Below are 22899 nucleotides of genomic sequence, written 5' to 3' on the forward strand. Positions count from 1 at the left end.
CATGAGTAATATATAATTGGCCCCACAGAAATGATACAACAAACTCAAGTCAAACAATTTGTAGCATGTTGCAATGGAATTGTAGGTTAGGTGTTCTAGTTTGCATTGATCGGTAGCGCCTACTTGAGGGAAGGAGCTGGAAGAGCTGGTGACCGGGATGTGGAGGGTCCAAGAGGATTTTGCACGCTCTTGCCTTAGTTCTGGCAGCGTACAAGTCCTCAAGGGTAGGTAGAGGGTTACCGACAATCCTTTCAGCAGTTTTGATTGTCTGTTGCAGTCTTGAGACTTGCTGGCCTTTGCTAGTTTGGATGCCAGCAAAAAAAATAGCCTTGGTGAATGAATCTTGGATGGCAGTTTGTCAGATAAAGGTGTTTTGCTTAGCCTGCATTCTTCATTTTAACCGCTGAGCCGTAGCCATCAGTTCCTGCGTTGATTGTAATAATCAGATTGCTTGGTAGAAAGGTGACGGCTGATGTGGCCCGCGGGCCATAGTTTGCCTAACACTGTTCTGGATGGCTGTGTAGTTGAATATTTTTTTTTAAGAATAAACCCACTTAATTTTACAAATTATTGGCTTTTACATTTTTCAGATATTTTTCAATAGTTATTCCATACGTAAGCAACCTTATGTGCCTTACCTTATTCTTAAACCGTGTCAGGTTTATTTCAGTATTTTACTTGAGTTTTGTTTGGTTACCTGCTAAATGCAGCCCATACATTTTACAGTGTAGCTATTTCAAAAGTGATGCTTGATTCACTCGCAAATACAATCATTTAAATACAATATATCACTAATAAAATATATAAGCAGACAACATTCATTATTATATTTATATGTAATGTTGATGTGTATACAAACGGGTACAATAATTTTGATGCTGATAAAGTATTATTGCAGGAATTTTGTAGTATGTGTGGGTGGCTCTTATATTGTAGAACTGCGATCCAGAGTTGGCAAGGGCTTGGAGGACCACGTGCTTCCCATCCAGTGCTCCACAGCAGAGAGGAAAATCCCACTGCTCCTCAAACCTCTAAGCAATTTTCATCCACTCATGTGTGGTGGGGACAGCCATGAACTCATCCACGAGGCAGTCCCAAATCGATGTTGCCACATCAGGGAATATCGTGGAGTCCCCAACACGGGACCCAACTGTTTGCCATGGTCCTGAATGAGTATCTGCAGTGCATAAAACCTTTGAATTAACCTCATATCCTCATTATTCCAGTATTTTGCAATTAGAAATAGTTTTGTAAATCCCAATTGTGAGTCGGTGGGGAGAATACTTCAAAGACCTCCTCAATGCCACTGACACGCATTCCCATGAGGAAGCAGAGTCTGGGGTGTCTGAGGCGGGCTCTCCTATCTCTGGGGTTGAGGTGACCGAGGTGGTTAGAAAGCTCCTCGGTAGCAAGGCCCCGGGAGTGGATGAGATTCGCCCGGAGTTCCTCAACGCTCTGGATGTTGTAGGGCTGTCCTGGTTAACACGCCTCTGCAACATCGCGTGGGGACAGTGCCTCTGCATTGGCAGTCTGGGATGCGGGTCCCCCTTTTTAAGAAAGGGGACCAGAGGGTGTGTTCCAACTACAGGGGGATCACACTCCTCAGCCTCCCTGGTAAGGTCTATTCAGGGGTGCTGGAGAGGAAGGACCGTCGGGAAGTCAAATCTCAGATTCAGGAGAAGCAGTATGGTTTTCGTCCTGGCCGTGGCACACTGGACCAGGCTTTTCACCCTCGGCAGGGTCCTCGAGGGTGCATAGGAGTTCACCCAACCAGTCTAAATGTGTTTTGTGGACATGGAGAAGGCGTTCGACCGTGTCCCTCGGGGAGTCCTGTGGGGAGTGCTTCGTGAGTATGGGGTACCGAACCCCCTGATATGGGCTGTTCGGTCCCTGTACGACCGGTGTCAGAGTTTGGTCCGCATTACCGGCAGTAAGTCAGACTCGTATCCAGTGAGGGTTGGACTCCGCCAAGGCTGCCCTTTGTCACCGACTCTGTTCATAACCTTTATGGACAGAATCTCTTGGCGCAGCCAAGGCGTAGAGGGGGTCCGGTTTGGTGGCCTCAGCATTGCTTCTCTGCTTTTTGCAGATGATGTGGTTCTGTTGACTTCATCAAGCCGTGATCTCCAACTCTCACCGGAGCGGTTCGCAGCAGAGTGTGAAGCGGCTGGGATGAGAATCAGCACCTCCAAATCTGAGACCATGGGCCTCAGTCGGAAAAGGGTGGTGTGCCTTCTCCAGGTCGGGGATGAGATCCTGCGCCAAGTGGAGGAGTTCAAGCAGCTTGGGGTCTTGTTCACAAGTGAGGGAAGAATGGAACGGGAGATCGACAGGCGGATCGGTGCAGCGTCTGCAGCGATGTGGACTTTGTATCGGTCCGTTGTGGTAAAGAAGGAGCTAAGCCGAAAGGCCAAGCTCTCAATTTACTGATCGATCTACGTTCCTACTCTCACCTATGGTCACGAGCTGGTCATAACCAAAAGAACAAGATCTCGGATACAAGCGGCAGAAATGAGTTTTCTCCGCAGGGTGCCCGGGCTCCAAGAGGAGCCAGATGAGGTGGCTGGGTCATCTGATTCGGATGCCTCCCGGACGCCTCCCTGGTGACGTGTTCCGGGCACGTCCCACCGGGAGGAGACCCCGGGGACCACCCAGGACACGCTGGAGAGACTATGTCTCTCGGCTGGCCTGTGAACGCCTCTGGATCCCAAAGGAATAGCTGGATGAAGGAGCTGGGGAGAGGGAAGTCTGGGCGTCCCTGCTAAAGCTGCTGCCCCCGCGACCCGACCTTGGATAAGCGGTACAAAATGGACAGATGGATGGAGGAACAGTCAAGATTTTTCAGTCTTTTCAGGTAAGACAGTCAAGATTCAGGGGGGAAAAATAAGACTACTGTACATCTTGTTATATAGTCAAATGATGTTGAAATAACTACATGACCGCACATCATAAATATATTGAATACAGTACATCAAACAAATAAAATCTGTTACTCGTGGTTGTACTATTTTATTGATGTGGATATATATAGCTGCTTTCCAGAATAATAAACATCATAAATTCTGGTAACCTTATATTATGTTAGTTCTACACAGTTCATAGATGTGTACAACTATTGATCAGATGATCTGATCAAACAGACATCATTCGTGCCATTCCTTTCATCAATCAATTGCTTTTTACAACTTGGCAGTGTGATGTAATTATTTCAACATTTTATTTTTTGATACATTTCTAGTAAACTTGCAATGTGTGACTCAGTAGATAGTAAATATAAGATCATCGCCTGCCACCGTGGGGGACCTAGGTTCAAAACCCCGACTGGACCATCCGCCAACATCCCCCGGACTCACGGCTGTGGTGTCCTTGAGCAAGACACTGATGCCCCGAAATGCTCCCCGGGCGCTTCAGCTGCCCCCTGCTCCAGTGTGTTCCACTAACATGTGTATGTGTTCACTGTGATGGGTTAAATGCAGAGAACAAATTTCGTGTGCATGCATGCATGTTCATGACAATAAATGATGATTCTTCTTCTTCTTCTTCTTCTTAATATATTGCGACACACCAATTAATAATGACACGAAACTGCCACTCACCGAAGACAAATGGACAGGTGCTCCACGGCTGAGATGGAATGCCTGAAATCCTGGCACCAATTTGAGCCAACATGTCAAACTGGGCACAGGTTAGCCTCATGTAGCACTGGAAGCTGCAGTCAGCCAGACGCAACTACTGGAGAAGTCTGTGAAATTCACCAAGCTGCGTGCACCTCTGGATGGGGTTGAGGACCCGAGCACGAGGGCATTTGGCATTCCGAAGACGTTTGGACTTCCACGGGTACAGAGCCACAATACAGATCAAGTACTCGTCCATTGCTGCTCGCATAGGGCAGGAGGAAATGCTGTATTAGACTCCCTGAGGAGAGGCCCGTCCACATCGGCGTTTACAGGGCAAATGAAGCAAATGCGCATTCAATGTGTATTTTTTACTCCCGTGATCAAACAAAAAGCAATGGACGCGAGGCGAAGCAAACTTTCGTGTTCGGTGTGAACGCAGCATTACTCTTTACTACGATGTCAGCACCTTCGCAACCTGCTGTTGTGATCACGTGGGATCTGCATGCCATCAGGGTACTGCTGGATAAAAGAGATTTATGATCTCAAAGATCGGATCGGGACACACCTAATAAGAAGAATAAAAGAATGCCTTTAAATTGTCACGACAATACACAAGCACATATGATTGAGATGAGATGCTATGTATAAATGTATTTTGTTATTGTGCAATCAATACTGTTGTCATCTTTAGGTTAAAAGATCCATATTTCATAAAGTTAATGTTATGTTTGCTGATAAAAGAATGTTGCTTTCATAGTGCAAAATATATAGTGCAAACTGTTAAAACGTTTGGGGTAATATTGTCAGTGAGAGACGACATCTCTTTCAAGATCGTTTGGTTTGTGAGCAATGAAAGAGCATCTTCCCACTCAGACAATCTTTGACTCACCACAGTAAAAGTGAACTCCAAAAACGGCTCATAACGTGTTGAATTGTGCTCGACGCTCCAGGGGTGCCCAATACAACAATCGAAATCTACCGGCGAAGGTACTGGTATTTATTTATTTTTTATTTTTTTTGGGCAGAGCGGGAGACGCCATTGTTACAGGCGTTGTCTGATGTCAATGTGACGGGGACCTCAGTGTGTGTGTGTGTGTGTGCACGTGCCTGTGTGTGTGTGTGTGTGTGAGGGGGGGGGCGTCTGTGTGAGTGTGTGCACAAGTCTGCATGCGTGTGCCGGAGGTTCTTAAGAAGAGATCATGTGAGGTGCATGTGTGTGTGTATGTAGAGATGGCGACCAGGAATAAGTTAGCGAGCCAAAGAGTGTCCTCTGTAAAGAGCTAGTGTGCAGTACTACTACTTTGTTTCCTTTGGGCTTGTCCCGTTAGGGGTCGCCACAGCGTGTCATCCTTTTCTATGTAAGCCTATCTCCTGCATCCTCCTCTCTAATACCAACTGCACCTCATGTCTTCCCTCACTACATCCATCAACCTTCTCTTTAGTCTTCTTCCTCTCGGTCTCTTGCCTGGCAGCTCCATCCTCATCATCCTTCTACCAATATACTCACTCTCTCTCCTCTGGACGTGTCCACACCATCGAAGTCCGTTCTCTCTAACTGTCTCCAAAACATCCAAACTCGGCCGTCCCTCTGATGAGCTCATTTCCAATTTTATCCAACCTGGTCAATCCTAGAGAGAACCTCAACATCTTCATTTCCGCCACCTCCAGCTCTGCTTCCTGTTGTCTCTTCGGTGCCACTCTCTCTAATCCGTACATCTTGACTGGCCTCACCACTGTTTTATAAACTTTGCCCTTCATCCTAGCAGAGACTCTTCTGTCACATAACACGCCGGACACCATCCTCCACCCGTTCCAGCCTGCTTGGACTCATCTCTTCACTTCTTGACCACACTCACATTGCTCTGGACGGTTGACCTCAAGGATTGAAAGTCTTCCACTTTTGCTATTCCTTCTCCCTGTAGCCTCACTCTTCCCCTTCCACTCTTCTCATTGATGCACGTATATTCTGTCTTACTTAGGCTAATCTTCATTCCTCTGCATGCCTCGACACGATCAGGATTTTTGGGGCCAATCATCGATCACTGATCAACGAGTTTAAAAAACTGATAACCGATCACAAGATGGAGGAATGCGTTTATTTAAATGGCCTGTTCATTTACTGAATATACTTGTGTACTTAATTGCTCCAAAAATTATATTTACAATAAGTAATGTATCTTTGTTCCTCCATTTATGCCAGTGAGGCATTGTTACAGACAGAACAAATGAATGGTCTTCTATTAAATGGAAGGAAGTAAATACAGTAATTAATGTAACCACTTTTTGTGAAATTTTAGTTTTTTGGTGTGCCGTGAGATTTTTCAATTGTAAAAAATTTTCCTTGGCTCCATAAAGGTTGGAAATCACTGCTCTAGTCAGGTCATGTATTCTAATCAATCAGGTCAAACCAAAATTACAGAAACAATGGATGCTAACTTAATGTAATTAAATTATTAATAATTACTTCATTCACACCGAAACTTTAGAGCCTGATCCGACAGAATGGTGGCATGTTTACGTACAACCGTTCCTGCTACCACTAGCTTGCTAGGCTACATAACGTTTTGTTGCCTGCTTGCGAGCCGTATTGTATTCAAAGTACGTGAACATACCTCAAGCGAGCCTTAAACGAACGTCCTCTCCTCTCCTGAGCACCGGTGACCACCAACACACGTTTTTCCCCATTTTTTCCTTATAATACAGCCAGCGAAATCCACTCTTGTTGTCCTCGCCACGGTAACGAGTGTATCTGGTCGCATTTGAGTTGACAAGATAAAGCCCAGTGATCGTAAAAAAACGTGATGCAGTGGTATCAGAATACAAGATTTTATTGTAGTTGTCTGATCATGAAATCATGATCGTTCATGAATCACGAAAGAGCAAAATTGTCTTGTAGTCTGATCCACACATTACGTGTTGTCTGTCTCAGACGTGTTGTCTGTTTCGCACTGCCGACGTTTTTTTAAATTTAAAGTCTGCATTTCGACTTGGCCACTCGAAAACCTTAATTTTTTCTATTTTAAGGCATTCAGAAGTACATTTGCTCGTGTGTTTTGGATCGTTATCCTGCAGCAGAAACAGTGCGCTTCAGATTGAGGTCACAAACTGATGGCTGAACATAGTTCTTCAGTATAGGCAGATACCGATCAAGCCGATCAGATCGGTGTAAAGTCTACTTTTATTCAGTAGAGTAATGATAAGATCAGCGTTTTCCAACCTTTGTTGAGCCAAGGCACCTATTTTACATTACAAAAAACTCACGGTAAAACACCAAACAAAAATGGCATAAAAAGCTCACAAATACTGAAATAATGATCCCGTTTCATTTTAGTCACAAATCTGGGCTTGTTTAGTTGAATACAAAGCTGATATTTTTCCAGGAAGCCATTAATTATTCTGTTGAATGAATGGCAACAGATGGATCCAGGTTTATTGTGCCTTTTGCCATACAATGGGAGAGCATTTAATTGTTCTGCCTGTCACCATATGCTGCTGGCACAGACAGAACAACAAATATACATTTTTGATTTAAAAAAAATATTTCAATAATTATACTATAATTGAAATTAGTAATAATTCTGTGAAAATATACTTCCAGTTTTAACCTAACTATACAAGTTATTCCTGAAGACTCAACGTGTACCGAACCGAAAACCGATGACAAAACCGAGATATGAACCAAACCATGGATTTTATTAACCATTCCAGACAGACAGACAGACAGACAGACAGATAGATAGGATAGATAGGATAGATAGATAGGATAGATAGATAGATAGACAGACAGATAGATAGATAGACAGACAGATAGATAGATAGATAGAGGTGAGTGATATATAACAATGCGTATGTACGTACACATTGGTACAGTTGATGAAACTACTGATATGTGTATTACCAGGGCCAATCTACCTGACCCTCTTCATTTCACGGTGCAGGAAATGAAAGTGCTGGTCTCGTTAGTCTCTTTTTTTGACAGATCAATGCAAACTAAAACAAACAGAAATTCCAACAGCTTCTTCCCTCTTGCCTTTAAATTGCTAGAGGCTAAGTGACTGTCGTGTGCTTTTATATCTCAAAAGTATTTTTTGTCAAAATGGCTGTCTATTGTCGAAGTCTGACTAACGGAGACAAATTCCTTGTGTGTTTTTGACATACTTGACAAATAACGAGGATTCTGATTCTAAGTTGGCATCGCTGCAGACAAGTCGTCGTGCTTGCTTGCTTGTACCGTCCACAAACGTGCACATCAAAATAAAACTTTCTAAATAAAATCAGTGCTCATTTTAAAGTTTTACTTTAACTTCATGGACACTGTGAGGGCCAGTCAGAGACTGAACGCTACAAATGTGGCCCGCAGGCTGTACTTTGCTTAGGTCTATATTACAACAATTACATTCAGTAGTGACGTGACAGATGATAGGAAGTCTTACCGATGTATCCACGTCTCCGGACTCTTGGGGAATTTAGTGAGTGCCAACTTGCCTAGGTAGAGGTCTTTTTCTGGATCAAGAACTCCACACTGAATCAACTCCTTCCTGCAAGTCATATAGGAAGGAATAATAATAGATCTAAACAACATGCAGTACACAGAGCTCTACACTAACTTTTGCAATTACAGCACTCGTGCGACCAAATTTAAAAGTATCTATGATTTTGTCGCATCCTTTTTTGGGGAGGTACAGCAAGACCATGCATGCTGATGAATAGTTGTCTTAATTGGCATACCGTAGTTTTATGAAGTAGAGAGTGACAGTAAAAAAAAATAAAAATACACATATATATATATATATATATATATCCTGCAACCCTAGTGACGATAAGGGGTACAGAAAACGGATGGAAAAGGGCTGCACAATATTTGGAAAAAATGACATTGCAATTTTTTTTTAACCAGCGATATAGATTGCGATGCAAAATAATATAGGATCAGTGTTGGGAAAGTTCACTTTGTTTATTACTTCAAAGTTCAGTTGATGGTTCCAAAAATGAACTAGTTCAGTTCATAGTTCATAATTAAAAATTTTGAAATAAGTCCACAGGTCCAAAATCAAACTACTCCATAGTTCTTCCCCCCAATATGTTGCTGATTGGCTAGTACCCTCAAAATACTGGCATTTTATTTTTGCCATGTTGCCACCCATTCAGTCCATGAGTAGCCAGCTGCAGCCTACAATCTAAATAATATGAAGAAAAAACTGAATGGTGTGCTTGAATGGTGTTTTCTTTTTTAAATGAGGAAATAAAAACAACAAGACGACTTTTGTCCTTCATGTGCAAACAAAAATAGGCAGCAGTATGACAGGAACGATGGTGAAAGGATATCGATAATTTTGCATCCCTTGCAGCTCTGGCTGCCTATATTAACAACATAATTTATCCACTTATATTAAAATAAATGTGCGTCCCACGTCTGAGACGCACAAAAATGAGCAGAGACACAAAGCATGATGAATTTGCATCCACAGACGCACAGCATTGCTTACCCATGCATGTGTGTTGAAGTGCTTCAACGAATCATTATCTATTAAAAGTACGAGTCTTGTCTTGGTGCTAGCTAATTAGAGGCAGAGGAGGGCGGGTTATCGTGCCATAAATACAATGGACATGATACTTTTTTCGCCGTCTCTATAAAATTTCATTGTTGTGGTCACACGCCGCTCATGACGCAGTGAGCCACTGGCGGAACGGCTTTGACCCTGTAGATGCACACACTTGGGACACTCTAGGGAAAGTTTACTATTTAGTTCGCTAGCCCGTGAGCTAACTAGGTAGCGAACTAAGGAGCTAAACAGCTTGCCGGGCTTGCTTGATTGTGGCGACATACAGAGGTCACTGACTGGTAGATCACGGTCCGCGTCCGGACCCAGAAACAGTCCCATATGTACCCACAACAAAGCCAAAAAAGAAAGGTTGTGATTCAAGACCTACGGGAACAGATTACAGGCTTTACGGTAGTGTTGAACCGTACCGACCAATCACATGTGAGTTCAGCCACCCCCTTCAGCCAACGAAATCTGCTTTTCAGGCCGTAATAACTGATTCCGCAGAGCCCAGACAGAGACAAGGAGAAAGGTAGCAGTGGCGGGAGAAAGAGACTTGGCCTTGAAGTTGAGTTAGAGAAAAGGAATTAAACATTTGGAACAAACGGCGGTTAAAATGGAACGGTCAGCGTCATTTTTGTTGAAACTCAGTGAGAGGTTCTCACTGGGAGCACTTATTAAAAGCGCATATATGTGAAATGGCAAATCAACAAAGGTTTTGAACAAACATAATCTCTAAAACAGTTCAGATGTTAAGATTTGTTCAAGTAAAATATGTAAAATTGTTTGAGACTTCACTGTTGTGCAAAGATGCCAAACAGAAAAGGGAAAACTCAAACTATTTTTCTTAAGTTATGCACTTTATTTGAACACATACTGCAACTCTGTATTTACTTGCTCTTATTGTGAAATGCAGCCCTACTTTCATTTAGTAAATGAGAGAACAGTACACAGTTGTGCTCATATGCCTGATTACCAGGGCAGATTTTGTAAAATGTGTACAATTCTTTATCATGCTCTTATATCAGTGGTATAAAAAAATAATAATTTATTTATTTTATTTTTTAAAGACACATTCAACGATACAATCGTTTATCGTGAAAGTTTTTGGGAAAATATATCGTTCTAAAAATGTTGCTATCGTGGCAGGCCTAAACAATGTATTGAAAGAGAGCAAGAACAATGCATAAAAATATTGAACAAACGATATGAAATATTAAATTAAAATTATTAAAATCTGCAATATAGCGGGACCGCGAAGCAAGAACTGTGACGTAGCGGAGGATTACTGTATCGGTATTCGGTGACGATAAATTGTAGGGACTCATTGTTCCAGGCCTTGGACTCATTATTTCTATAACGTGCAACTCTGGACTCACAGAGTCTCAAGGGTAAAATGAGCCATGTTCCATATTATCACAGTGTGATCGTACAGTTTTTTAACTAAAGCATTCCGATACAAATAATTTTCCTAGTAATCCATTTTAACTATGTACTGTATTACAAAACAACAAATTCACTCTCATTTAGGCAGTGTCCCTAAACACACCTCACTCACTCCCAGCTACCGCGTGGCTGCCTAGTTTCATTCTGAAGAGCAAAAAAGGAAATGCAGCAGGTGGACATTCTTTCCTGTGTCCTCATTCATAGCTTTCATACAAGGAGATAAGTAAACACTGGGTTGCTCTGTGTAGTGTTTGAAGAGTTATAATTTACTATAACATCGGTGCTAATCTTATTAGCATGTCCAAACAGGTCCCTCTGCTGGTCACTTCTAATATCACAGTTCATTCACTGTATATTACAGTACACCAACATCGCAGCAGACCCTGCGATGTGACTATTGTGCACACGTACATTGCAATGACGATGCTCAAACAAAATATCGTGCAGCCCTAATATACAGTATACACACGCACACACACACACAAACAAAAAAAACATTGGAGATCGTGGTTAAACTATAATGAATTAACAAAATGCCTAAGATATAAACACTTGTCATATATGATAAAACATTTTTCTGGAATGCCAATCACCCACCAAAACTTCATGCCAAATCAAATGTTTTATTTTTAGCATTTGTTGAACTGGAGTTTAAACAACACATTTACATAAATAAAAATAATTATATCCACTGTACATGAAATTCACATTTTATATGACAGAAGTATTATTTGGATTTCCCTATAGTGCATACAGCATGAAAACTTTATTTTTGTTTACTGGCCGCACACTGCATAAAATTAGGTGCGGGTTCAAAGTTTAAAAGAAATTGAAAGAAAAGATATAACTATTTTCACCAATATTTTGAAGGTATTTCCATTCCGCGAGTGTTGAGTACATGCCACAAAACTTATCTAGCTAAGGATCAAAGCAAAGCCATTTATATTGCGCATTTCATACACAATGTAACTGGATGTGCATAACATGATGGAAAGCATTTAAAAACAAAGAAAAAAACCAGCTTATAAACATTTAAAACAAAGAGGGGAAAAAAGTACAATTAAAACAGCGTACAGTGGAAGAAATATTTTAAAGTGGAAATGCTGCTTAACCTTGTTTGCTTTGGACTCTGTGCTCCACTATTTGACCTGAGTCTGTCAATCTCAGAGCCCTAGTGAGCTTATATCCCAATAGCATTTCTTTCATGTATTCAGGACCCAAACCATTTAGTGGTTTAAAGACCAGGCGCAGACCTTTAAAATCTATTCTAAAGCTGACTGGGAGTCAGTGTAAAGAAATATGAGAAATATGCTCTGACCTCTTTGTTCTGGTCAGAACCCGAGCTGCAGCATTCTGAATGACCTGCAGCTGTTTAATGCTCTTTTTGGGGAGTCCAATCAGAAGACCATTACAATAGTCAAGTCTAATTGAAATAAAAGCATGGATGAGCTTCTCCTGGTCTGCTTGGCACATGCAAGCCTTCACTCTGGATATGTTCTTCAGATGGTAGAAGGCAATGTTAGTAATTGATTTGATATGACTATTGAAAGTCAGGTCGGAATCTATCAGAACACCAACATTTCAGACTTGGTCTTTGTTTTTTTTTTTTAAGAGAGTAGCACCATGTATTTACTAACAGCAAATACCTTGCCTTTCGATGAGATTGAACACTTCCAATGGTTACAAAATAACTCCTTTCCTCCAGGTAGAACCTGAACCATTTAAGGACTGTTCCATTTACTCCTACCCACCTTTCAACCCGTTCAGCAGTATATTATGATCTACTGTATCAAAAGCCGCACAGATCCAACAAGACCAGAATTGACACCTTTCCCAAGTCAGTATTCAAACCTTATATCATTTAGCACTTTGATAAGAGCAGATTCTGTCCTATGATGAGTTCGGAAACCTGATTGAAATTTGTCAAAAAGTCAATTTAAGTTCAGGAAATTTCTGAGTTGATTAAAAATAACTTTCTCAACAATCTTGGTTATGAAAGGGAGATTTGAGATGGGTCCATAGCTTGCTAACATGGAAGCGTCCAGCATTCTTTTTTTTTTTTTTTTTGAAGAGGCTTCATGGCAGCTACTTTAACAGCTTTAGGAAACTCGCCTGACTGATTATTTGCTCCAAATCAGCCAGCACAGACTTCACAATAGCGTTGAAAAAGTCAGATGGTATTGAGTCAAGAGAGCTCGATGGTTTCAGCTGCTGAACTGTTTTCTCTCCAGTTTTTTGGTGAACTGTAACAAATTCTGACATGGTAATAGAGGTTTTACTGGGTGGCTTCATATGTAGGATCATTTTATCATTTTGCAGATTTTTGCTGATATTTAACCTGATGGATTGTATTTTTTCACTAAAATAAGCAAATTCATTTCATTTGTCTGCTGTTAGGAGTTCTGTAGCTATCTGATTCGGCTGGGTTGTGATCTTGTCAACCACAGCAAACAGAAGTATTGCTGAAATTCTTATTGATGAGTTCCGAAAAGTGGAGTGAAAATTTGGAGTTAAGTTTTTCTCCACTTACGTTCTGTTTTCCTACACTTTAATTGAGAGGTCTTTACCATCATTGTCCTCCTCCACGGTGTTCTTGGTCGCCTAAAAAATTGTCTTAGTTTTAATAGGAACGACAGCATTCATGACATTTGAGATTTTCCAGGTGAAATTATCCAAAACTTCATCAACTGTCTCAGCATTCACAGTTTGTGGCATAGAAACGGTCTCCATAAACTTGGTGGTGGTACTCTGATTTATGTACATTTTCTTAATAGACAGAGGTTTGTCTGAACTTTTGGAAGAATCTGAAATAAAAAAAAATACCCAAAAATAGTCAGAAATAGCCATACCCTTAATGTCAATTGATAGAATTTCAACATCCTTAGAGATGACCAGGTCTAAGATGTGACCTTGAGTGTGGGTTGGACTCTTAATATGTTGAGAGTGGTCAAATGTGTCGAGTATAGCAGAGAGTTTTTTAAATTTCGTTTTCCATGTTATTGTCAACATGAATGTTAAAGTCTCCTGTTATGACAAAATAGTTGTAGTCATTACAAATAACTGACAGCAGTTCTGAAAAATCCTCCATAAATTTTCTATTGGATCTTCGTGGTCTATAAATTATTAAAACATTAACGTTTGGGTCAACTTTAACTCCAAAAACAGATATATTCAAAAGAGCTAAAATCATCCAGTGTAATTTCTTTACACTGAAATTACTTAAAAACAATACCACTGCCTTTTTTCCTTATTTGACACTTGTTCATAAAATTAGAATTTGCTGGTATTGCCTCATTTAAAATGGTATTAAATCTACTTTGTTAACCACGTTTCATTTAGTAACAAAAAGTCCAGATCATAGGTTGTAATGATGTCATTAATCAACATTGATTTATTACCCAGTGACCTGATATTGAAAAGAGCTAGTCTCGCAGAGATAACTGGAGACAATGGTTTGATAGGTTCACATTTTATCCTCGCTAAGTTTGTAGTTCTACTTTTTTGTGCCATATTTCTTTCACCAACTTTCTGTCTCTTGTAATTACAGGGATGAAAAATGGGAGGAAGATCTTGGCGTGGTGTGCGTTGGAGTCCAATATTGACAATAGCCTTCATCCTGTCCGTCACACCTAACAGGGCAATTAGGCCTGTAGAGATTGAGTTTTGGGTTGGGCTTTGCTCCAATGGGTCAGGGAGGAGTGTGGGAGATTCAAAGTTCTGCCTCATCTCATTTTGTTCCTCCGATTGGTTGAGTGACGTTGATAAATCCATCTGCGCCTTGTGTCACCTTATCTCTTGTTCCGCCGATTGTTTGGGAACAACTGCATCTTTTTGTCCTTCAGACGTGTCAACAAAGCCAGTGTTTTCCTTTCGGGCTGGTACACAGTAAAAAATGTTGGCACCCAACAACTTCACCCCTTGTCTATTGAGACAGAAACCGTCTGCCTTGTAAAGATGTCTGTGCTCCCAAAAAACGCAGAAGTCAATGAAGTTCACGGATTGTGCAGTACACACTTCTTTGAGCCACTTAATTAATTCACTGAGCCTACTGAAACTTTCATCTCCAACTCGTACCATTGGAAGAGGTCCACATGAAAACCTCAACATCCAAACATTGCACTTTTGTTAGGAGATCAATGAAATCTCGTTTCAGTACCTCTGATTGCTGATTGACAACATCCAGGGCCCCTGTGTGTATAATGACAGATTTCACAGTTGGGTGCCCATTAGTGAGCGCCAGGATTTTTTTTAGAGATATCAGACACCATGTCGTTAGTAAAACACAGTACTTCGGTGTTCTTCTCACTGCAAAAACTTTACACATCCTTGACAGTTCCATTACCATTAACGTTTGGGATGCCATTTTTTACTTGTATGATTTAGTTATACACCTTTCAGTGGTGGTGGAGAATGAGCATTCTTGGCCAGGGTCTTGTCAAAGTGGCTCAGATCTATTTTTAAGTCTGATGTCAATACTTTGCATTGACTCGTGTCCTTTTTTCTTGCCCTCCGCTGTAGCGACCATCCACGGACGCTCACTTGGGGTTGAAGCAACACGCAACGCAGGCCAGCCGGATTCCTCGGTAATCTGCTGGTGTTGTGTTCTCCCTTTCAGATCTTGTACCATACAGTGGGTACGGAAAGTATTCAGACCCCCTTAAATTTCTCACTCTTTGTTATATTAAAAAAAACTGAAATGTTGAAATTTTTTGCAGATTTAAAAAAGAAAAACTGAACGACCACACAGTCAGAAGTATTCAGACCCTTTGCTGTGACACTCATATACAACTCGGGTGCTGTTAATTTCTTCGGATCATCCTTGAGATGGTTCTACACCTTCATTGGAGTCCAGCTGTGCGATTATACTGATTGGACTTGATTAGGAAAGCCACACACCTGTCTATATAAGACCTTAAAGCTCACTGTGCATGTCAGAGCAAATGAGACTCATGAGGTCAAATGAACTGCCTGAAGAGCTCAGAGACAGAACTGTGGGAAGGCATAATTCTGGCCAGGGTTAAAAAAAAAAAATAATTCTGCTGCACTTTAGGTTCCCAAGAGCACAGTGGCCTCCATAATCCTTAAATGGACGACGTTTGCCCGCATGGAGTTTGCTAAAAAACACCTGAAGGACTCCCAGATGGTGAGAAATAAGATTCTCTGGTCTGATGAGACCAAGATAGAACTTTTTGGACCTAATTCTAAGTGGTATGTGTGGAGAAACCCAGGCACTGCTCATCACCTGTCCAATACAGTCCCAATAGTGAAGCATGGTGGTGGCAGCATCATGCTGTGGGGGTGTTTTTCAGCTGCAGGGACAGGACGACTGGTTGCAATCAAAGGAAAGATGAATGTGGCCAAGTACAGGGATATTCTGGACGTAAACCTTCTCCACACTGCTCAGGACCTCAGACTGGGCCGAAGTTTCAACTTCCAACAAGACAATGGCCATAAGCACACAGCTAAAATAACAAAGGAGTGGCTTCACAACAAATTTGTGACTGTTCTTGAATGGCCCAGCCAGAGCCCTGAGTAAAACCCAATTGTGCATCTCTGGAGAGACCTGAAAATGGCTGTCCACCAACGTTCACCATCCAACCTGACAAAACTAGAAAGGATCTGCAGAAGGAATGGCAGAGGATCCCCAAATCCAGGTGTGAAAAACTTCAAAAAACATCATTCCCCAAAAGACTCATGGCTGTATTAGCTCAAAAGGGTGTTTCTACTAAATACTGAGCAAAGGGTCTGAATACTTACGACTGTGTGATATTTCAGTTTTTCTTTTTTTAATAAAGTTTGCAAAAATGTCCTTTTCCTGTCAACATGGGGTGCTGTGTGTACATTGAGGGGAAAATGAATTAAAATAAATTTAGCAAATGGCTGCAATATAACAAAGTGACAAATTTAAGGGGGCCTGAATACTTTTCGTACCCACTGTATCTTTGGGCTTTGCTCCCAGTAAATTCCAGGGAGAACCTCTGGATGATCCATTACTGTTTCCACAATCTGTCCTCTTTATTGAGCTAAGTGGCTGTCTGTTAGCACACTTCTGAGAGAAGCAGATGACATGAATTCCATGTTGGGCCCCACAAGCCGGCCGTTCGTGGGCTGCCACTCCTCTCGAAGAGATGATCCGCCAAATTATAAAACATATTGAAACAGCAGGACTCTTTCGTGGTGTACTCGTGAGTGTTTCTCTCATGTCAAAAGTCGTGGGTGAAAGAACATCACACGGAGAGAGAATAACGATTGCCCGTTAAAAAGCGGTGTGAAAAAGTGTTTGCCCCTTCCTGAATTATTTTACTCCATGTTTGTCACACTGCAATGTTTCAAAATATGTTTGTTATCAAACATATTTAAATATTCAAAATGCAGGTCTTAAATGGTTTTTATTATTGTCAAACTCAAATGGCCCTGTGTGAAAAAGTGATAGCCCTCTAAACCTAATAACTGGTTGGGCCACCCTTCGCAGCAACAACTGCAATCAAGCGTTTGCGATATCTTGCAATGACAGACTTACAGGGCTGTGGAGGAATTTTGTCCCACTCATCTTTGCGCAATTTGTTGTAATTCAGCCACATTGGAGAGTTTGAGCGTGAACCGCCTTTTTAAGGTCATGCCACAGCATCTCAATGATTCAGATCAGGACTTTGATGAGGCCACTCCAAAAGTCTTCATTTAGTTTTTCCTCAGCCATTCAGAGGTGGATCATTGTCCTGCTGCAGAACTCAAGTACTTTCCAGCTTGAGGTCACGCACAGATGGACGGACATTCACCTTGAGGATTCATGGTTCCATTTATCACAGCAAATCTTCCGGGTCCTGCAGTAGAAAAACAGCCTCTGACCATCACACTACCACGACCATATTTTATTGTTGGTATGCTCTTTTTCTGAAATGCGGTGTTACTTTTACGCCAGATGAAATGGAACACACACCTTCCAAAAAGTTCAACTTTTGTCTCGCCAGACCACAGCGTATTTTCTTCTTGATTGAGAACAGGTGTGGCCGTATCAGGCCTGATTGTGGCAAGAGAAACTTAACTCGGGTATGATAAACCATGTTTTAGTAGAAGGGCAATCACTTTTTCACACAAGGTCTTGTAGGTTGGGATTTGTTTTCCTTCATAAAAAAAACATTTTAAAACTGCATTTTGTATTTGTGTTGTCTTTGACGAATATTTAAACTTGTTTGATGATGGGAAACATTTAAGTATGGCAAACATGCAAACAAATTTGAAATCAGGAAGGTGGCACACCAGTATCCCTCCACCTGTCCATTCCATTAGTTCCAAAAATCCAAAAGTTCCAAAAGAAATCTTGCACACTTCCCTTTCTTAAAATGGAATGTCCATATTTCAAATTAAAACATATTACATAGGCTGCTCAGAAACTAAATCATCCTACAATATAACTAAGCGGAGGAAAGGAAACTAAGGATTCCCATGCCTTTAAGAGTGTTCCTGCATTTATGACTTGATTTTTTGGACTCAAGCAAAGAAAAAAAAATAATAATAAAATAAAAGGAAATCAAGGTTAGTAGGCAGTATCCAATTACAAATATAAAAAAAAATCTGACAGTTAATACTGTTAAATTAGTGAACAGAATTTCTCAATGGACACTATTGTGACCATGGCATAATTATTGCTGCGCCAATAATAGCATTTTAGAGGTATACAAGGGTGAAAAAAGTATTTAGTCAGCCACCAATTGTGCGAGTTCTCCCACTTAAAAAGATGAGAGGCCTACAATTTTCATCATGGGTATACCTCACCTATGAGAGACAAAATTAGAAAAAAACAACAATAATAATAATCCAGAAAATTTGATTTTTAAAGAATTTATTTGCAAATTATGGTGGAAAATAAATAGTTGATTACCTACACTGAACAAAAATATAAACGCAACACTTTTGTTTTTGCTCCCATTTTTTGTGAGCTGGACTCCAAGATCTAAACCTTTTTCTACATGTACAAAAGGCCATTTCCCTCCAATATTGTTCACAAATCTGTCTAAATCTGTGTTAGTGAGCATTTCTCCTTTGTCGAGATGATCCATCACACCCTACAGGTGTGGCATATCGAGATGCTGATTAGACTGCATGATTATTTCACAGGTGTCCCTTAGGCTGGCCACAATAAAAGGCCACTCTGAAACGTGCAGTTTTATCACACAGCACAATGCCACAGATGCGACAAGTTCTGAAGGAGCGTGCTATTGGAATGTTGACTGCAGGAATGTCCACCAGAGCTGTTGCCCGTGAACTGAATGTTAATTTCTCTACCATAAGCACTCTCCGATGGCATTTCAGACAATTTGGTAGTACATTCAACAGGCCTCACAATCGCAGACCACATTTAACTACAGCAGCCCAGGACCTCCACATCCAGCACGTTCACCTCCAAGATCGCCTGAGACCAGCCACCCGGACAGCTGCTGCAACAATCGGTTTGTATAACCAAGTAATTTCTGCACAAACCGTCTCAGAGAAGCTAATCTGCATGCTCATCGTCCTCATCGGGGTTTCGACCTGACTGCAGTTCTTCGTCGTAACTGACTTAAGTGGGCGAATGCTCACATTCGATGGCGTCTGGCACGTCGGAGAGGTGTGCTCTTCATGGATGAATCCCGGTTTTCATTGTCCAGGGCAGACGGCAGACAGCGTGTGTGGCGTCATGTGGGTGAGCGGTTTGCTGATGTCAACGTGTATCGAGTGGCCCATGGTGGCGGTCAGGTTATGGTATGGGCAGGCGTATGTTATGGGCAACGTACACAGATGCGCAGAGATACTGTGACGAGATCCTGAGGCCCATTCTTGTGCCATTCATCCATGACAATCACCTCATGTTGCAAGGCTCTGTACACAATTCCTGGAGGCTGAAAACATCCCAGTTCTTGCATGGCCAACATACTCCCCGGACATGTCACCCATTGAGCATGTTTGGGATGCTCTGGATCGGCGTATACGACAGTGTGTTCCAATTCCTGCAAATATCCAGCAACTTTGCACAGCCATTGAAAAGGAGTGGACCAACATTCCACAGGCCACAATCAACGACCTGATCAACAATGTGAAGGAGATGTGTTGTACTGCCTGAGGCAAATGGTGGTCACACCAAATACTGATTGGTTTTCTGACCCTCTCAGACCGCCACAATAAAGCAAAACTCCATATTTCAAAGGGGCCTTTTACTGTGGCCAGCCTAAGGCACACCTGTGCAATAATCATGCTGTCTAATCAGCATCTTGATTTGCCACACCTGTGAGGTGGGATGGATTAAGTGTTGTGTTTATATTTTTGGTCAGTGTACAAACAAGCACGATTTCTGGCTCTCACAGTCCTGTAACAACTTCTTCAAGAGCCTCCTCTGTCCTCCACTCGTTACCTGTATTAATGGAACCTGTTTGAACTTATCAGTATAAAAGACACCTGTCCACAACATCAAACAGTCACACTCCAAACTCCACTATGGCCAAGACCAAAGAGCTGTCAAAGGACACCAGAAACAACATTGTAGACCTGCACCAGACTGGGAAGACTGAATCTGCAACAGGTAAGCAGCATGGTGTGAAAAAAAATCAACTTTGGGAGCAATTATTAGAAAACGGAAGACATACAAGACCACTGATAATCTACCTCGATGTGGGGATTCACACAAGATCTCACCCCGTGGGGTCAAAATAATCACAAGAACGGTGAGAGAAAAAATTCCATAACCACACGGGAGGGGGGGGGGGGGGGCACCTAGTGAATGACCTGCAGAGAGCTGGGTCAAAAGTAACAAAGACTACCATCAGTAACACACTACGCCGCCAGGTACTCAAATCCTGCAATGCCAGACATGTCACCCTGCTTGAGCCAGTACATGTCCAGGCCCATCTGAAGTTTGCTAGAGAGCATTTGGATGATCCAGAAGAGGATTGGGAGAATGTCATATGGTCAGATGAAACCAAATAGAACATTTTGGTAAAAACTAATTTGTCGTGTTTGGAGGAGAAAGAATGCTGAGTTGCATCCAAAGAACACCACACCTACTGTGAAAGCAACATCATGCTTTCGGGCTCTTTTTCTGCTAAGGTACCAAGACGCACCGCCCGAGCAATGAAGGAGTGGTTTTGTAAGAAGCATTTCAAGGTCCTGGCGTGGCCTAGCCAGTCTCCAGATCTCAACCCCATCAGAAAATCTTTGGAGGGTGTTGAAAGTCTGTGTTGCCCAGCGACAGCCCCAAAACATCACTGCTCTGGAGGAGATCTGCATGGAGAAATGGGCCAAAATACCAGCAAGTGTGTGAAAGACTTACAGAAAACGTTTTACCTCGGTCAATGCCAACAAAGGGTATATAACAAACTATTGAGATGAACTTTTGTTATTGACCAAATACTTTTCCACCATAAATTGCTAATAAATTTGTTTAAAATCAGCTGACTAAATACTTTTTTGCCTCACTTGTACGTATGTAAACATTGGATGGACGGCAAATACAGCTTATGGGTAAAAAAAAAAAGATGATAAAATCAAGGACTGCATAAATAATGAAATCTTTTATAGCACAGTGGAACCTGTGTCCAAGAATGCTCCTGTTCACGAACAATTCAGTTTACGCACAATTTTCTGACAAATATTTCTTCGGTTCACTAACTATGCTTCATTTTGCAGTCACAGCATTCACACAGAACGTTCAGTTCTGCTTGCTCTCTCAGAGCATGAATGTTGTTGGCTCTGTGCTTCATGTATTTCAAAGATACACATCTTTTGTTGTTGTTTTTTTATACCCTAAATAGGCCTCAGTATGGATCCCACGCAAGTGATTGTGCTAATTAGGAAGCCCTGGTCGCGTCCGGTGAGCTCTCGCTGGCCAGGCTAGCTGCTTTGCTCCCACGGCTCAGACACTGCTTGTGCACATAACAGAGGGCCGCAGGATGGCAAAGGTTTTTTTTCTTACACGTAAGCCCTACAAAGACGGCCCTGCCCACCGCCCGAGCTGGGGTGCAGGCAAGTCATCCAGCAGGAGGCTACCAGCTCGGCATTTCGACTAGGCCTGGGGCCTGCTGTCCACTCCTTGCCAAGCATCTGCGTCGGCCATGCATGAAGGTGCATGCATGAAGGTGAAACGGTTCTGGGGCTGAAACAAATTTTATTTCCACATGGAAAATGTGCTAAGGTTCATGAACATTTTGGTTTACAAAGAGTCTCGGAGCCAATTAAGTTCGTAAACCGAGGTTCTCCTGTATATTATTTTTTCTTGCATCAACCACCAATTTGAGCGCTTTAATGCGCAAAACTTTTTGATTTATCAAAGGCAATTTTGCATTCAACGTGATTATACAGCACAAACTTTGTACCACCATATGCTGACATAAAAAAAAAAAACAATGGCATGGCAATGACACAATCACAGGTATGTTGTATGCTGTTTTAGCTTGAGATGATGTACCATTAAGGATGGCAGTTGCCATCGAGGATTTGTGTCTATACCTGACATTCCATGCAGTCGTGAAGTCAGGATTAAGCAGCAACAAGGTGGACGTGATATCCACTAAAGCTGAGGGAAAACAAACGTTATCATTAATGGAGATTTGTTCTGTAATCATTATTCATAAGTGTTTCCTTCTAACATTCAATGAGACAAGGAACATACTTTACATTTCTTTCATGTGTTTAAATGTTTACACCCCCAAACAAAAATATCACAAAAAGTATATGCACTGAAAAATGATAATCTCATCTCAGTTTACTCAGAAATGTACTCACACAGTGTGAAATCTGGGCCTACAAAGCTACACTACTTTTTGTGTTAATTGTATGTTCTGCTATCTAGCGGAAGTGCATTTAATTGCTCTGCCTGTTATTATAAATTGCTGGCATATATACAAATTCATTGTTATATTTTTTTCGGCAAATTAAGTGAAATTCGATAATTTCCTGTGGCACACCTGATGATCTCTCATGGCACACTTATGTGCCACAGCACAGTGGTTGGGAATCACTAATTTATAACAATGGATTGCATTTACACCGAAGGTATACCCAGTCAAGGGGAGAGCGAATGTACCATATTTTCACGACCATAAGGCACATTTAAAAGTCTTAAATTTTCTCCAAAATGGACAGGGTGCCTTATTATGCGACACGCCATGTGTGTGCACCGAGGTCCAACATCCATAAATGTTGTGTGATGAGCGCTCCGCTTGACCAAATTATTATTTTTTTGACCGCTTGACTGACTAGGAGCATTTCCTGCCGACACGCTGCTTATACAGAGGAAAAGCGGACGTGGCTGAGGACAGCATGCG

General features: G+C 41.7%; 1 protein-coding gene across 3 annotated transcripts in view; it reads right to left on the bottom strand.

The window, feature by feature from the left end:
- Positions 1–22899, bottom strand: part of ptar1 (protein prenyltransferase alpha subunit repeat containing 1) — a 74032-nt gene that overhangs the window by 29968 nt on the left and 21165 nt on the right. For 2 of the 3 annotated variants that reach the window (XM_061768306.1, XM_061768308.1), the window contains 2 exons: positions 22082–22148; positions 8051–8155 (listed from right to left, as the gene is read on the bottom strand). In XM_061768306.1, coding sequence (XP_061624290.1) covers positions 8051–8155; positions 22082–22148 — 172 coding nt within the window. The remainder of the gene's footprint in view (positions 1–8050; positions 8156–22081; positions 22149–22899) is intronic. The other variant, XM_061768307.1, reaches the window with a different exon arrangement.

Source organism: Phyllopteryx taeniolatus, chromosome 3 (assembly GCF_024500385.1).
Source record: "Phyllopteryx taeniolatus isolate TA_2022b chromosome 3, UOR_Ptae_1.2, whole genome shotgun sequence".
Classification (NCBI taxonomy): Eukaryota; Metazoa; Chordata; class Actinopteri; order Syngnathiformes; family Syngnathidae; genus Phyllopteryx; species Phyllopteryx taeniolatus.